This window comes from Bos mutus, chromosome 2 (genome assembly GCF_027580195.1).
Source record: "Bos mutus isolate GX-2022 chromosome 2, NWIPB_WYAK_1.1, whole genome shotgun sequence".
Lineage (NCBI taxonomy): Eukaryota > Metazoa > Chordata > Mammalia > Artiodactyla > Bovidae > Bos > Bos mutus.
The window spans coordinates 135,345,211-135,361,844 of NC_091618.1; the positions used below are offsets into that span (position 1 = coordinate 135,345,211).

General features: G+C 47.0%; 1 protein-coding gene across 7 annotated transcripts in view; it reads left to right on the forward strand.

Annotated features, from left to right (window-relative positions):
* The window catches only part of HERC2 (HECT and RLD domain containing E3 ubiquitin protein ligase 2), a 238,480-nt gene extending 222,416 nt beyond the window's left edge, over positions 1-16,064 (forward strand). For all 7 annotated transcript variants that reach the window (XM_070360163.1, XM_070360169.1, XM_070360174.1 and 4 more), the window contains 10 exons: positions 237-424; positions 1,071-1,268; positions 3,840-3,923; positions 10,036-10,177; positions 10,301-10,495; positions 11,139-11,251; positions 11,855-12,045; positions 12,932-13,037; positions 13,303-13,515; positions 14,187-16,064. In XM_070360163.1, the coding sequence (XP_070216264.1) occupies positions 237-424; positions 1,071-1,268; positions 3,840-3,923; positions 10,036-10,177; positions 10,301-10,495; positions 11,139-11,251; positions 11,855-12,045; positions 12,932-13,037; positions 13,303-13,515; positions 14,187-14,459 (1,703 nt within the window). In that variant the 3' untranslated portion in view covers positions 14,460-16,064. The remainder of the gene's footprint in view (positions 1-236; positions 425-1,070; positions 1,269-3,839; positions 3,924-10,035; positions 10,178-10,300; positions 10,496-11,138; positions 11,252-11,854; positions 12,046-12,931; positions 13,038-13,302; positions 13,516-14,186) is intronic.
* Positions 16,065-16,634: the final 570 nt, after the last annotated feature.

Sequence of the window (16,634 nt, forward strand, 5' to 3'; positions counted from 1 at the left end):
GACACACTTGGAAAAGGAGTTTTAGCCAGCAGAGGCTGTCAAGAATCCTGGGAATCGTGCTGCCTTTTAAGTATTGTGATTCAAGACATCTAGGTCACCATAAGTGTAACATTTTGCACAGATGACCTCCAACAGTCAGTTGGAGGGTAGTGAGAACTGTATACGTGGGAAGATGTGGTGGTTGTGCATTTATTGGTTCTTGTCTGCAAGTCCTTGTTCTCAATCTGCTGCTTTAGGTGAAGTTTATACATGGGGTGACAATGATGAGGGACAGTTGGGAGACGGAACAACAAATGCCATCCAGAGGCCTCGGCTGGTAGCTGCTCTTCAGGGTAAGAAGGTCAACCGTGTGGCCTGTGGCTCAGCACACACTCTCGCCTGGTCAACCAGCAAGCCCGCCAGTGCTGGGAAGCTCCCTGTACAGGTCAGTTGGTTGAGCCAAGTGGGCTAGCAGGCATGCATGTTGTGACAAAGTTATGCTCTATGTACTAAGTTATGGGTGTATAAGCATGCACACACTTCCTTTCCTCTGATTCATAATGATAAAAACAGTATTTTAAGAACCTTAATTACCAGGTTCAATCCCTGGGTCAGGAAAATCCCCTGGAGTAGGAAATGGCTACCCACTCCAGTATTCTTGCCTGGAACACTCCATGAACAGAGGAGCCTGGTGGGCACAGTCCCTGCGGTCGCAAAGAGTCATATACAACTGAGCACTCACACATATAAGAACCTTAATTATTCACACTTGTCAACATTCTGTGTATATCAGTGTGTCACCTTTATTAAAAATTTTATAAACTATTCTGGTAGTACAGATTGTATGTTTTCTGTAGTAAATATAATTCTATAAGCTAATTTTTTTTTTTAGCATTCTCCTTGGTTAACATTTCTTGGCTCAGGCAAAATGGCCAGAATATTATTTTTTAAATGGCAAGATTTTTCAAACCAAACTCAGAAGTCATAGTGCTTCTTTGTTTTCAAGAACAGTATTTTCAACCCATCTGCTATACTGTGGCTTAACTGTGCATTTGACATCTAAATTGACATAACAAGTTTCCATGTTTCAGGTTCCCATGGAGTACAATCATTTACAGGAAATCCCTATCATAGCGCTGAGGAACCGGCTGCTGCTCCTGCATCACATCTCAGAGCTCTTTTGCCCCTGCATCCCCATGTTTGACCTTGAGGGCTCTCTCGATGAAACTGGACTTGGGCCATCTGTGGGGTTTGACACTCTTCGAGGAATTCTGATATCCCAGGGAAAGGTACTGCTCTGGTAACAATTTTTACTGTAGGTGATGTTGTTATCCTTAGTAAGTTTTAATCCAACAAAAATTTCTAAACCAGAAATATACTGAAAACAGGTCATTTAGCAAATGTTCACAGAGCACATACTATGTACCAGGCTCTGTCCTGGGTTCTTAGAGTGCATTGGTGACAGACAGACACAAATCCCTTCTTTTTTGGAGCTTATATTAAAATGGTTAGGTGCTATGATTTCTCCTGGTAATGTCTTTCCCACTACCCCACCCCTCAGGAGGGGGTGGGCAAAACTAAGCTTCCGTTCTTACAGTGCTCTCTGCTATCCTGGACTTGAGGCTTTATGGCAAATTCCTACTGGCAGCAGGAAGGAAAAAAAATGAGATAATTTCTTCTCCAGGTATGTCTAGCAGAGGACCCAGAAGTTATAGATTGCTTAGATAAAAGTATTATACTAGGATATGTAGAAATTCCTGATTGAAGGTAATTTATCAGACTCTGGAAAGAATCAGGAATGAGGGCTTCTGAAAGGTGTCAGACAGATTTTGACCCACTGACATTTGTAATAATTTGAGCTGTCTAGAATTGAGATATCTGAAGTCATCAAGTTTCTGGCAAGCATCTTGGCAGGACGGCCTAGAAGAGGCTCAGTTGCTGTATGCTAGGGGGTGTTTATACAGGGAAAAAAGTATAGAGGTTAGGTTAAGGAGTCCTTGCCCTGAGGGTTCTGATTCTGTGACATAATAGGGTTTTTAATCCAAGGTCATGGCCTGTTTTTAATGATAATAAAATTTAGATGTTTTGGAGTACTGTCCAAACAGATTATTTTTCAGGATTAGCTTTATTTCCTAAAATTCCTAGCCACAAAAGACTGGTGCACACATTTTATGTGTGGCTTAGAGACATGTCGAAGAAGGTGATGGCACCCTACTCCAGTACTCCTGCCTGAAAAATCCCATGGACGGAGGAACCTGGTAGGCTGCAGTCCATGGGATCTTGAAGAGTCCGATGTGACTGAGCAACTTCACTTTCACTTTTCACTTTCATGCATTGGAGAAGAAAATGGCAACCCACTCCAGTGTTCTTGCCTGGAGAATCCTGGGGACGGGGAGCCTGGTGGGCTGCCATCTATGGGGTTGCACAGAGTCAGACACAACTGATGTGACTTAGCAGCAGCAGCAGAGACATGTAGGCAATGATGGGGATTGTGGTAATGGAAAAATTTCTCTGATAATGGGGAGCAGGAAAAAATTGTGGACAGGTAAAATCAAATTTGAATCTTCAACCATTTTTAAGTAATAAAATGGCAAATTGATTCCTTTCATCATTACTTTAATCCCTCAGAGTGGAGGTGATAATGCGCAATAAAAGGGAGAAAGCCTCTCCTTGTGGGGAGAGCAGAGAGGCAGCATCTCACACAGTGTGTGAGTCTCCTGTAACTGAGTGGGGTATGGGGGCCTCAGGGAGGCTGAAAGGTTCCCTCAGCAACAGAGGATCAGCCTGTTTGGTCCTAGTTAGAAAGGACTGCTTCTGCTGGGAGTTTTGGCAAGTAGTTTTTGTTGGTGACTGTGGAGTCAGCAGAGCCCAGAAGAGAGCGCATCTCAGGAGGGTGGGACTAGGGGGGCTGCTCTGTGGGGAAGGGAACGCTTGCCCAGAGCAGGGGGAGAGCAGAGGTCAGGAAGGGTGAGGGCAAAGGTAGCTGGTTGGTGTGCAGGATTGTGTGGGGAGGGGCCTGCTCTGCAGTCTCCTGTGTGGTGTGGAGTGTGTGTCTGTGGTCCCCTCTGTGCAGATGGGAGCACCTCTGCCTTCGCCTCCTCCACAGGTGAGAGTTCTAGGGCTCTGACTTAAGAGCAGTGTGCCCTGCCCTCTACGTCTCTCTTAGCCACCCTTTCTCCAGAAAAGAACACGGGGTCCACTTGTGGGGACCCGTGTCTGCCAGTGACCCTGTCTCCTTTGAGGGCCTCTGGGGTCTGGTCCCGTCCTCAGGCACGCGCACAGCACCGCACACTCTCCCCATGTGCTGGAGCCCACACAGGCATGCTTCCCCGGGTGGAGTTGGCACCCACTCCGCTTCCCTGTCGTCTTCACCCTGGGTTTTCCAGGTTTCTCTCAGTGCAGGGTGCAGGTGTCTCCCCACCCCACCCCGGCCCTGGCCCCTCCCCTGGCTCCCTGCTGCCGCCTTGTGTCTGGCGTCTCTGTCGGGACAGCAGTGCTGCGGTGTAGTTGGTGCCTCAGTCTGCCAGTACTGGACTTGCAGTTGGCTGGGAAACCTCAGGTTTCTCCTTAGCCCTGAGCCTGGCCTGAGACCTGAGTTAGAGCAGCTGCTCCTCAGGTTCTGGCCCTCTCCTTTCTGTGTCCAGGGCATGTTGGGTGCCTCCTATCCCCAGATGGCAGGCAGGGAGCAGTGCCAAGCACTGGCCCTGCTGGCTGCCTCAGCCTCTGCAGGGACTTGTGTATTGATGCCAGGCTAATCCCCTGGGCCACCTCAGACCTGAAAAAGGGAGTTTTATGACGTGGAATATCTATGGGTAATACTTAATGTATAACATTCTAAATTTTGTTGTGGTGTGTTTTAGGAAGCAGCCTTCCGAAAAGTAGTACAAGCCACTATGGTGCGAGATCGCCAGCACGGCCCTGTGGTGGAGTTGAACCGCATCCAGGTAACAAAATGGAGATGTTCTCTGTTCACAGATGCGATGATTTTGTGGTTGTGAGTTGCGTCCCTGCAGCCTGGGGCAAGTGCTCACAGCAAGACTCCTCTTGTGCCCTTGGTTTGAGAGCAAGGTGCCATGTGTGTGGGATGGCTTGTGGTGCTGAGACTGCCAGGTGGCCAAGTAAATGGTTTTCTTTATAACACGAAGAAGGAAAGCTTATTTCAGATAACCTGGGAGCACAAATCCAGATAAGCAAAAAGGGAAAAATAAAAATGACCCATATTTCCACCACATGTTGACAACTGCTGCTAATGTTTGTGGGGTATGTTATAACCTGAACTAGACTTTGGTAACTTGCTCTCTGTTCCCCTTAATGCATTGTAAGCACCCAGATCTCTGTCATGTGCCGTGGGGCTGTGCGATTGTTTCTGCTAACCAGCGGCACATGCTGATTTCTCTGCTGTGGGCTGGAAAGTTGGGCTTGCTTTTCTGGGATACAGCAGGGCCAGCTGGTGTGCCTCTAGCTACGTGTGTGTCTTCAGTCACCCACTTGGGTTAGGTTCTGAGATGCAGAGCAGGTTTCGTATTCACACCAGCCTCACACCCTCTCCAATTCTGATGGCTTACTTTGCCAGTTTAATAGGCCAGAATCACTAATACTAAGACTTTGCATCACAGTAGTAATCAAAGAAATGAAAAGGAGACTATCTCTGGACTTATAGTGCTGCCGAATGTATATAAGCTTCACATTAAAAGAATTAAAACAAAAGGCACTAATGATGACAGTGTGTGTACTTGACATTTACCATGCAGATGAAATTGGCCCCACCTCTGGAGCAAAAGCGAGCCATGAAGAACAAGTGCTTTGTTCCTGAACTTCCTTGTTAGCACATGATTTTTACCCTGATGTTGGTTATATGACTAGAAATTCTTCCAGAGTTGTTCTTGGGGGGCATTTTTAATTAAGGCAACAACTCTTCTCCTTTGTTGGAGAAGAGTTCTCCAACAACTCTTGTCCTTTGTTGGAGAACACATGTGACCATGCTGATGGAAGTGATTAATTCACTGACGTCACAATGTTTAATGTGAAGCTGGAGGTCAGTCAGCCCATTCCACAAACAAATGGGCTATTTAATTAGATTAATGAGAAAGCTTTTATGTCCCCCCTTGGAGAATCATTTTGGTTTTCTCTACATTATTAGGTTTTAAATACTTCAGTTCATAAGTGCAGAAGGCTGATGGCTGCAGATCGTCTAATTTAGGCAGTTGGGTGTTCTTGGGTCTCAGGCTTGCCTCAGACATGCACGGGCACCATGCTGGGGCCAGTGGCCTAATGTGGGTGTCCAGGCCCAGGGGCCCTGGTCATCTGGGAACCTGGATAACCTGGAATCTGCACTAGGCACATTTTTCAGTCATTGTGTGCTTGATGACTCTTTCTTTCTCGTCTTTATATCCCTAGTACCTTGAGTTATGAGTCTTTTGGGTGCATGTCTGAACAGACGTGACTAGATAAGAATAGATAAGAGGGCAAACAGATTTTATTGCACATTTTTTAAAAGACGTATAAATACCCTTCGGTGCAGTGTATAGTGCTTGTTGATGTCGGAGCAGCCACTCCAGCTACAGAGACCCTCAGGCGCCGGAGCCAGATTCTCCTCAATTCAGGCTTTCATACCCACTCTTAAAATTAGGAAGAACTTCCACAAAGATGGAGATAAAATAGAGCAGAGCGGTGGAGGGGACAGTCTGTGAGTCCAAGTTGAACGCAGACACCAGTAGTCACCCAGAAAGGTGGTGTAGGTGGCCTCTTCCCTGTACTCTCCCAGGGCTGCAACTTTTGTGGGGATGCCTGTGGAGAGATTTTCTTACTTTATGTTAAAAGTGCCCTAGAGACACTAAAAGTAGACTGTGTTCTTGGAGGGTATTTCTGTTTGAATTTGATTTAGTTTTGTAACAGGGTCTAAAAATCAGTGTATATTACAATTTTATTATAGATAATGAATGAGCACATTTCCAAAAATTTAGAAAATTTAAAGACAATTAAAACTACCTATATTCCTGCTGTTCAGAGATAGCAGGTACACAACCCTGTCCTTTCAGTGTCCTGGCTGTATTCATAGAGCCATGCTCCTTCGTAGCGGCTGAGAGTATCAGGTTGTGTTAACTGGCACTGTAAATGGAGGTGATGTGATCTTTCAAGTGGGAAGCAAGTTTGTGTCTTACTTACCCTCACAGAGAAACACATCCTCTTCCTTTGTGTAGCTCACTTCCCCCCCAGGTATTGTATGCCTTAGAGAGCTGCTGAGGCTAAATGAAATGACATATGAGAACGTGCAGCTAAATGTGTGGCGTGTAGGAAAACTCACTCCACGGGAAACTGTTGTTATTATTATTGTCATTGTTCTTTTAGTCTTAAGATTGATAATTTCTGCAATAAGGAAAATTAGTTGTTAAACTCAGCTGAGAACTCACAAAGAAGTTGAGGATGATGAGAGTTTAGCCAGAGGAGTCAGTGTAAAAGTACATTTTCAGAATCATTTTTCCTTAACTTCTCATTTTGCCATCACTTCAGACTGAGCTTCCTGGGTGATTCTGAAGCACAGCCTGAGATGCAGGCTGCAGGGTTACTTAGTCCACTGAGTAGCTGAGTAAGGGCTTGAGGCCATTGTTCTGATCTGTTGAGGCATCTTACTAGGTTGGTGCAAAAATAATTGCAGTTTCAGACCCTGAATTTTAAATCAGTATAACTAGACTCAAACACATCTTTATTAATCAGAATAGAAACCATTACTATCAACACATTTTTGCCGATGAGAAATAAGTTTGTTTATTCCTGTAGCATAAAAATCCATTCCTCAGGATTTGACAAGCTTTTGGGAAGCATTTTCTGCCTTCTGCTGGTTGTGGAAGTGTTTTCCCTTTGCTCAAAGTTGTTGAGATGCTTGAAGAAGTGGTATCAGTTGCCGAGAGGTCAGGTGAATATGGCAGTGAGGCAGAACTTCATAGCCCAGTTTGTTCAACGTTTGAAGCATTGGTTGTGCAACATACGGTTGTGCGTTGTCACGGAGAATTGGGCCCATTCAGTTGACCAGTGCTGGCTGTAGGCGTTGCAGTTTTCAGTGCATCTCATCAATTTGCTGAGCATGGTTCTCAGATGTAATGATTTTTCCAGGAATCAGAAAGTGGTAGTGGATCGGACCAACAGCAGACCACCAGTGACCGTGACCCTGTTTTTTGGTGCAAGTTTGGCTTTGGGAAGTGCTTTGGAGCTGCTTCTTGGTCCAACCACTGAACTGGTCATCACTGGTTGTCATATAATCCACTTTTCATCTCACATCACAATCCAATCGAGAAATAGTTTGTTGGTGCATAAAGTAAGAGAAGATGACACTTCAAAATGACCATTTTTTTGATTTTCAGTCAGCTCATGAGGCACCCACTTACTGAGTATTTTCACCTTTCCAATTTGCTTCAAATGCAAAATGACTGTAGAATGGTTGATACTGAGTTCTTGGGCAACTTTTTGTGTAGTTATGAGAGGATCAGCTTTGATGATTGCTCTCAGTTGGTCATTGTCAACTTCCGATGACCAGCCCCTATGCTCCTCATCTTCAAGGCTCGTCTCCTTTGCATAACTTTTTGAACAACCACTGCAATGTACATTCGTTAGCAGTTCCTGGGCCAAATGCGTTGTTGATGTTGTGCGTTGTTTCTGCTGCTTTACAACCCATTTTGAACTTGAATAAGAAAATCACTTGAATTTGCTTTTGGTCTAACATCATTTCCATCAGTTCAGTTCATTCACTCAGTTGTATCTGACTCTTTGCGACCCCATGAACCACATGCAGCACGCCAGGCCTCCCTGTCCCTCACCAACACCCGGAGTTCACTCAAACCCATGTCCATCAAGTCAGTGATGCCATCCAACCTTCTCATCCTCTGTCATCCCCTTCTCCTCCTGCCCTCAATCTTTCCCAGAATCAGGGTCTTTTCCATTGAGTCAGCTCTTCGCATCAGGTGGCCAAAGTATTGGAGTTTCAGCTTCCACATCAGTCCTTCCAATGAACACCCAGGACTGATCTCCTTTAGGATGGACTGGTTGGATCTCCTTGCAGTCCAAGGGACTCTCAAGAGTCTTCTCCAACACCACAGTTCAAAAGCATCAATTCTTTGGCACTCAGCTTTCTTTAGAGTCCAACTCTCACATCCATACAGGACCACAGGAAAAACCACAGACTTTTGTTGGCAAAGTAATCTCTCTGCTTTTTAATGTGCTGTCTAGGTTGGTCATAACTTTCCTTCCAGGAGTAAGTGTTTTTTAAGTTCATGGCTGCAGTCACCATCTGCAGTGATTTTGGAGCCCAAAAAAATAAAGTCAGCCACTGTTTCCATTGTTTCCCCATCTATCTGCCATGAAATGATGGGACCGGATGCCATGATCTTAGTTTTCTGAATGTTGAGCTTTAAGCCAACTTTTCACTCTCTTTCACTTTCATCAAGAGGCTCTTTAGTTCTTCACTTTCTGCCATAAGGGTGGTGTCATCTGCATATCTGAGGTTATTGATATTTCTCCTGGCAGTCTTGATTCCAGCTTGTGCTTCCTCCAGCCCAGCGTTTCTCATGATGTACTCTGAGTCAGTCGTGTCTGACTTTTTGTGACCCCATGGACTGTAGCCTACCATGCTTCTCCATCGGTGGGGATTCTCCAGGCAAGAATACTGGAGTGGGTTGCCATTTCCTTTTCCAGGAGATCTTCGCAACCCAGGGATCGAACCTGGGTCTCCCGCATTGCAGGCAGACGCTTTACCATCTAAGCCACCAGGGAAGCGATAACGTACTCTCGTTTAAAATAAATATAAAATAAGCAGCAAGTAATAAATCATTAGCAAAAAACATAAAGCAAGAAATGCACGTTAAAATGAAGTATAACATAACCACATTTATTTAAGAATGTATTCCAGTGTCAAATGGCAAATTTCAACAGTGCAAAACCACAGCTACTTTTACATCAATCTGGATAGCTTATGATAAGAAACTCAGGTGGGATAAGTGCTCATACTTGGAGACACAGTGACCCCAAGGGTTGAATAGAATCTGTGCAGGTGAAAAAAAGGACAGAAGGAAGATTCTGTTCTGGCCAAGCTGGTGCATCCAGGTCTGGTCTCAGAGCCACTGGATGTGATCCTCCCAGGGCTGATGGTCTGCTTAGAGGCTGCTTTCAGGTATCCTGTCTCTTCGTCATGGAGACGATGCTGCTGCTGCTTCTGCTGCTGCTAAATCGCTTCAGTTGTGTCCGACTCTGTGCGACCCCATAGACAGCAGCCCACCAGGCTCCCCCATCCCTGAGATTCTCCAGGCGAGAACACTGGAGTAGGTTGCTATTTCCTTCTCCAATGCATAAAAGTGAAAAGTGAAAGTGAAGTCTCTCAGTCGTGTCCAACTCTTAGCAACCCCATGGACTGCAGCCCACCAGGCTCCTCCATCCATGGGATTTTCCAGGCAAGAGTACTGGAGTGGGGTGCCATTGCCTTCTCTGCATGGAGACGATGGGTAAGGTTAAATACAGTGTGAGGATAAACCAGGTTGCAGTTAATGCCTACTTGAGCTGCTTGCAGCTTTCCCTGTGGTCTGTGCTCTCTTGATAGACGCCACCCGTCCTCATGTGCTGTGTGTGCTGGTGAGCGGGCCCTGGCCTGGCTGACACAGCTGTCTAGCAGGCAGCCTGTGTCAAGGGCGGGAGAGAGAGGAGCTCAAAGCTGATCCTTGGGGTCCTCAGCAGGTGTGGGTGAGGAGACGAGGACAGGAGTTACTCTTGGGAGGTCCAGCTGCCCTTCATGTTTGCACAGGTGGTTGTACTTGAGTTTGCTGGGTGCTCACAGTGGCCTGAGGTTGTAGGGGTGACACCAGGAATCTGAGTGCTGTTTGTTGTCTGTAGAGGGACCCCACCGTCACCCCCACTGTGACCAGGACAGGGCAGGCGAGGGTAGCAGGAGGGATAATCAGCTGCAGAGCACTGCTTTGGATGCAGGGGTTCCAGGGCTGGTCAGTTTGTGAAGATGGCACCCATGTGCTTTCTGCTGTGGACTTTGTTATGTATTTTCCTTCTTTCTGTCTCTAGGTCAAGCGTTCAAGAAGTAAAGGGGGCCTCGCGGGCCCTGATGGGACCAAGTCTGTCTTTGGGCAGATGTGCGCTAAGATGACCTCGTTCAGTCCTGACAGCCTCCTCCTCCCACACCGCGTCTGGAAGGTCAAGTTTGTGGGTGAGAGCTCGCGTGTGTGGAGGGGTGTTGGTGTGAGAGGAGAACTGGGAGACCCCCCAGATGCTCCCCAGGGGCCTCTGATGGAGTCAGTGACTGTGAGCTGCTGACCCTCCTTTTCCCTAGGTGAATCTGTGGATGACTGTGGTGGTGGCTACAGTGAGTCCATAGCTGAGATATGTGAGGAGCTGCAGAATGGACTCACCCCACTTCTGATCGTAACACCCAATGGGAGGGACGAGTCGGGGGCCAACCGGGACTGCTACCTGTTCAGCCCAGCTGCCAGGGCGCCTGTGCACACCAACATGTTCCGGTTCTTGGGTAGGCCTCTCGTGTGGATGCAGTGCTGCAGGTGTGCAGCTCCATGTGCTCTGCTTAGTGTAATGGCTGCTGTCTTGGGACTGGTGGTGGCTGTTGTAAATACCTCCCTTAGCTTCCTCAGTGTGTAGCTGCAGGGACATGCAGAGCTGGACCATTAGCAGCTGTGTGCTAAGGACCAGACGGTGCCTTTGTCGCTTAGAGGATCTGAGATACTGTGTTTCTGCATCTTAAACATATCCAAAACTTGGGATCACATCTTAGAGAGTCTTTACATTTGGCCAGGCCCTCCCTCCTGGTGAGGGTCAGCTTCCATCACTCATGGCACTGCCTCCAACTACCTTGAGAAGCTCCAGCTGTCTGCTTTGCCATATAAGGAACAAGGATTAGCCACTGTGGCTACAACTGTTGGTGGAAAGAGCAGAAGAGTCATAGACTCAGTCCGTAGGAACAGAAGCAAGTGATGAACCTTAGTGTACGGTATAAGGCTGCACGGACAGACTAAGTCTCTGGGAATCGGGGCAGCGTTGGTTTGGAAGGCACTGAGGCCCCAGTGCCGAGCTCATCTCCACTGTGTGCTTGAGTGGACTGGGCACTTTGTCATCAGCACCAAGTATATCCTGTCTTCTGTGCTTTGAATGAGCAGGTGTGTTACTGGGTATTGCCATTCGGACTGGAAGTCCCCTGAGTCTGAACCTTGCTGAGCCTGTCTGGAAGCAGCTGGCTGGGATGAGCCTCACCATTGCAGACCTCAGCGAGGTAACCTCCAGGAGGGAGAGGACAGAGAAATGGGACTCACTGTGTGTCCAGTGCAAAGCATGGTGGGGGTCACCTGCGGTCTGGTTAAGAGGCATAGCCTGCCCTGAGATCCCAACAGACTCATGATGATCAGTCTGCTGGCCATCGGGTAGCAGAGTGGCAGTGTGGACACAGGCCAACCTGTTTCTAGAACTTGATACCTGCTTTGTGGGCTTTGCCACTTGTACAGTCTCGTCAGATGAGAAAGCTTGCTGTCTTTCCTGTGGCACAGCTGAGCGTGGGCAGGCAGCTGGGGGGCAGTTTAGGCTCCTGGGACCTCTCCAGGGTGTGGTTCCCTCAGTGCAGGTGGGACTTACCTCTGACCAACACAGTCACTCTCAGCAAGTGATTTTAAGGACTTCCTTGTTGCAAACTCTTTCTTCAGCTCCATGGGTGAAAACATTTCCCTGCTGCTGCTTCTTTATTTCCTGGCACATGCCACAGCCTTGCCACAGGCTCCAGGCAGATCGAGACCCCACATGACCATGTATGGGATGTGAATAGGGGCCTGGGGCAGAGGAACAACCCTGGCTCAGTAGATGAACTCCCTTCTTCCCTTGAAAGGTCGACAAAGATTTTATCCCTGGACTCATGTACATCCGTGATAATGAAGCGACCTCAGAGGAGTTTGAGGCCATGAGCCTGCCCTTCACAGTGCCTAGTGCCAGCGGCCAGGACATCCAGCTGAGCTCCAAGTACACACACATCACTCTGGACAACCGTGCAGAGTATGTCCGGCTCGCAATAAACTACAGGTGTGTGACAGTCTGCCTTCCAGAGTTTCAACTCAATAAATAGCAAAAATAGCAGAAAATGGTTTGCTTGGGTGGCAGCTTTTTTTCCATAAGTAAAATTTAATGGAGTTGGCTCCAGCAATTGCTGCCTGCAATCATCAAAGCTTCCTTTGTAGTCAGGGTCAGAGTACTTACTGTTCTCACCTGAGATTCCTGGCTCTGGCTAGAACACCGGGGTGAGAAGTGCCCTGTTGGGCTCTGCCAGCAGAGGTCCTGGGGCCTCTGTGTGCCGCCTTTCCCAGGGCAGGGCTGTGTTCGGACGGTCTCCACCCCTCACGGGGCCCTCGCACTACCGCTCAGTTGTGTTTGCTGCATTGCAGACCGGCGGCACCATCCATGACCTCTGCCCACTGTCCCCTCAGTGTGGTCTTTGGAAGCCTTGTCCTCCAGAATCATCCAACTGGGTGTTGGGATGAGGCCCAGTGTATCACGTGGGCTTTGCTTGCTGGACTCTGGCTAGGGGCAGTCCTTGCAGGTATCCTGTGTCGTCCACCTGTGTTCATTTCTGTCTCATGCCCTAACTCGCCAGTCACGAGGACCTTGGATACAGCATTGACTTTCAGAAAGTTCTTAGCTCGGCTGTTGTGGGACCTGACTCTCTGACTCTGCATGTCTAAATCTGGCTCCTTCCTGGGAAGGAGGGAAAGATGGAGAATTGTGTCTTGTAATGGGTATAGCTGTGGCTCATTTTTGAAGTAGAATTCTGTGGGCCAGTCTCGCTTCTCAGTCCGTGAGAAGCTTTGAGACTCTGTGTCTGCAAAGCGCACACCTTGCCCGTCAGCATAATGAGACTTGGCATGAGTAGGTCATGATCTGCATGAAATGCAAAGTGGATGTTTTCTTTCAGACTCCACGAATTTGATGAGCAGGTAGCTGCCGTTCGTGAGGGGATGGCCCGAGTCGTGCCTGTCCCTCTTCTCTCTCTGTTCACCGGATACGAATTGGAGACGATGGTATGCCCACCCCTTCGCTGTGCTTCCCTGCAGTGCCCTTCTCGTGGTAATCCACTGAATCAGCACTACCAGTTAACCTCTCAGTTAAATCTCGCTCTTGGAGGTCTGAGATGTGCTCATGCCTTTTGAGTGAAGTAAGACGTGCTCAGGAAGCGAGTATTCGCTGCCTCCCACCCCTCCCCTCCAGCCGCTCGCACCTGACCCTCCCCACCCCAGCCCTGGTAGAAAGCTGTGGTATGCTGATGTGAAGTGTGTCCCTCCACAGGTGTGTGGCAGCCCAGACATCCCTCTGCATCTTTTAAAGTCTGTGGCAACGTACAAGGGGGTGGAGCCCTCTGCGCCCCTGATCCAGTGGTTCTGGGAGGTGATGGAGTCCTTCTCCAACACTGAGCGCTCCCTCTTCCTTCGCTTCGTGTGGGGCCGCACAAGGCTGCCCAGGACCATCGCTGACTTTCGGGGCAGAGACTTCGTCATCCAGGTGTGGCTCCTGCATGTCCTTTGGGATCAACTGAGAGTCATGCCCCTCACACAGAGCTCTGCCACAGATGAGAAAACAATTCTTTCCTGTTACATGGTTTTCCTACCCTCTGGAAACAAAATGAAAAACACTTAACTTCTCTGATATGAGAGCTCAGAATTTTATGACTACAGGTGTTGGGTACCACTACCTACTTCTAAAAAATGTATCTGGCCACCCCCAGAATATGCTGCTATTAAGTCAGCATATTCTAGATTCTGAGCACATACATCATGTAAAAAAGCATTTGTTTGAGTCTCTGGTTGAATTAGGCGAATTAATAAATAATGCTCCTTACTGAGAAAAATCAGAGTGCCCATTCGATTGAGGATAAGAGTTCTGCCTTGAGTTCTTACTGGTCAGAATCAGGCTCTGTTTACCTGCCAGCCCCTGGGGGTGAAATCACAGCAACCAATTGCTATTTTTTACTGAAAGTCCTAAGAATTAATGAGTTGTTCCTTTTTATTTCTGAAATTGACTAGATGATATTTTTTCTGATATTTTGTTATTCTTAGCCAAAAACATCATGCTGTATGTGAATGAGAGTCAACTCTAATGAACGTAATAAAACAGATTGCAGTTTTACCTGTCCTGTACATGGTCTCTGATTATTTAACATTTTTCATTAACAGGTATTGGATAAATACAACCCACCTGACCATTTCCTTCCTGAATCCTACACATGCTTCTTCTTGTTGAAGTTGCCCAGGTATTCCTGTAAGCAGGTGCTGGAGGAGAAACTGAAATACGCCATCCACTTTTGCAAGTCGATAGACACAGATGATTACGCTCGCATAGCCCTCACAGGGGAGCCGGCTGCAGATGACAGCAGTGACGACTCGGAGAACGAGGATGTGGATTCATTTGCCTCAGATTCTACCCAGGATTATCTAACAGGACACTGAGCTGGATAAATGCCATCCACCACAAGACCCCACGAGACTGACTGAGACGGCAGAGTGCTACAGTTTAGAGTTCAGGGTGTGATATGTGCCAGGAGATGGGTTAGTCCCCTAGTGTGTGGGATATCAATTGGAGAGTTAGCCTTGCACTTGGAAACTGTTAAAAGGGTCTTCTAACCCACAGTGCTGCATTACATGTAGGACGTGTTTACTAAAGTGCGTAAAGGTTTTAACATGAATATTGAATTTGCAGCATCCCCGAAAATGAATAAAAAGCCTTTTCCCTTGTGGGTGCAATAGATATTTTCCCCTTCCTTTTAAATGTTGTGCATTGCCTTGATTGTACATTGGAAATACTGTGTAACAATGAAATCCTATTATAAATATTTCAATTAATTTTACTCGAAATTTGTTATTAAAAGTTTTTTGAACATTAAATGATCAGTATTACTTGAACGCATCCAGAAGTTATTTAAACCAAACCAAACAAAAAGGCTGCCAGCTCCCCTCTGCTCCCCAGGTGCTCACGCCAGCATTTGCGGTGTGTGACTGGAGCCAAGTCCTCTCCATGAGCAGTGTCGTCACTTCTGTCATGGACAGCGCTATATATAATGTTTGTGTCATGTTTATGCCTAAATTTTAATTCTCTATAAATAAAACATTTGTCACAAAATTGCAAGCTGATCTTTCTATATGGTTAAAACTAGCACTGGTGGATATACTACCACCAAAGTATAGATTAGTGTTTGATGCAGCACAAGTTAAAATGATTCCAGTCTAATTAGACTTTTTTGGTTACAGAACCAAACTCATTACAGTGACGGGGGGAGTGGTCATCAGGAGCCAGGAGAGGTTTAGGGGAGTGGCTGGGGTTAGGAGCCTCTCCTGCCCTCCATGCCGTCCACCTGGGCAACCGTGGCTCCCGTAGGCCTGGGGGCGAGGGAGTGTTTCTGGCCCAGTTGGCCATCGGGTAGGATTTGAGCTGCTTGTTTCGGGATCATGTGTCTAGTACGCTCTGCAGTGAGAAAGACTGAGATTGCAGTAGGAAGATTGGTCAACAGGCCTGATGCAGTGGAACTTAGGGTAAATGGTACCAGATGGAGGCCAGAGGTAAGTGTTTTATGTTGGGAGACTGCTCAGGGATCCAATGTGTTACATTAAAAGATCCAAAGAGAAATTTCCTTCTGGGCAATTATTCTTGACCAAGATTGTTATAACATTTTTCAGCTTGTATTAAAGTTTCCATAAGCTGTGAGATTCGTTTTTTAATCACCATCCTTTTTGTTGTTTGTCAGTCAGTGGACACAGTAAGTATTTATTGGACTTCCCTACTGGTCCTGCAGTTAAGAATCTGCCTGCTAGTACAGGGGACATGGGTTCGATCCCTAGTCTAGGAGGGTTCCACACGCTGGGGGGCAGCTAAGCCTGTACGCCACTACTACTGAAGCTCACGTGCCCTAGACCCTGTGCTCTACAAAAGAGACACCACCAAAATAAGCCCGTGCACCATAACCAGAACGTAGCTGTCACTCACACAACTAGAGAAAAGCCAGAGCAGCAACAAAACCCCAGGGCAGCCAAAAATAAAGGGTTTTTTTTTGTTTTTTTTTTTTTTTTAATAAATACTTATTTCTCTCTCTCTGCATCTGAGTGGGCTAGTTTTGGCTGCATGGTTCTGGACTGTGAATTGGTAGGGCTCTGCTTCACATGCCCTTCTGATGACTCAGGGTAGGAGAGCAAGTAAGAACAGGTGTAGCCTGCACTCAGGCCTGAGTCCTTGTCAAGGTGTCCAGAAAGTCATCTTTTCCAACTACATATCTGCATGAGGCCAAATTATCTTCATATCCTTCAGTCAAGACATTATACGGGTATTTTTCCTGTTTTCCTCCAAGAGTTTTATAGTGTAAAACTCTTAAAACTATAAAATCCATTTTATTTTTATGTATGGTGTTAGGGGTTGCAGGAGACATGGGTTCCATCCCAGGGTTGAGAAGATCCCCTGGAGAAGGAAATGGCAACTCACTCTAGTATTCTTGCCTGAGAAATCCCACGGACAGAGGAGCCTGGCTGGCTATGATTTAGTGACTAAACAACCACTAAACAACATGGTATTAGGGAATGTTCTAATTTCATTCTTACACATGTAGCTGTCCAGATTTCCTAGCACCAATTAGTAGA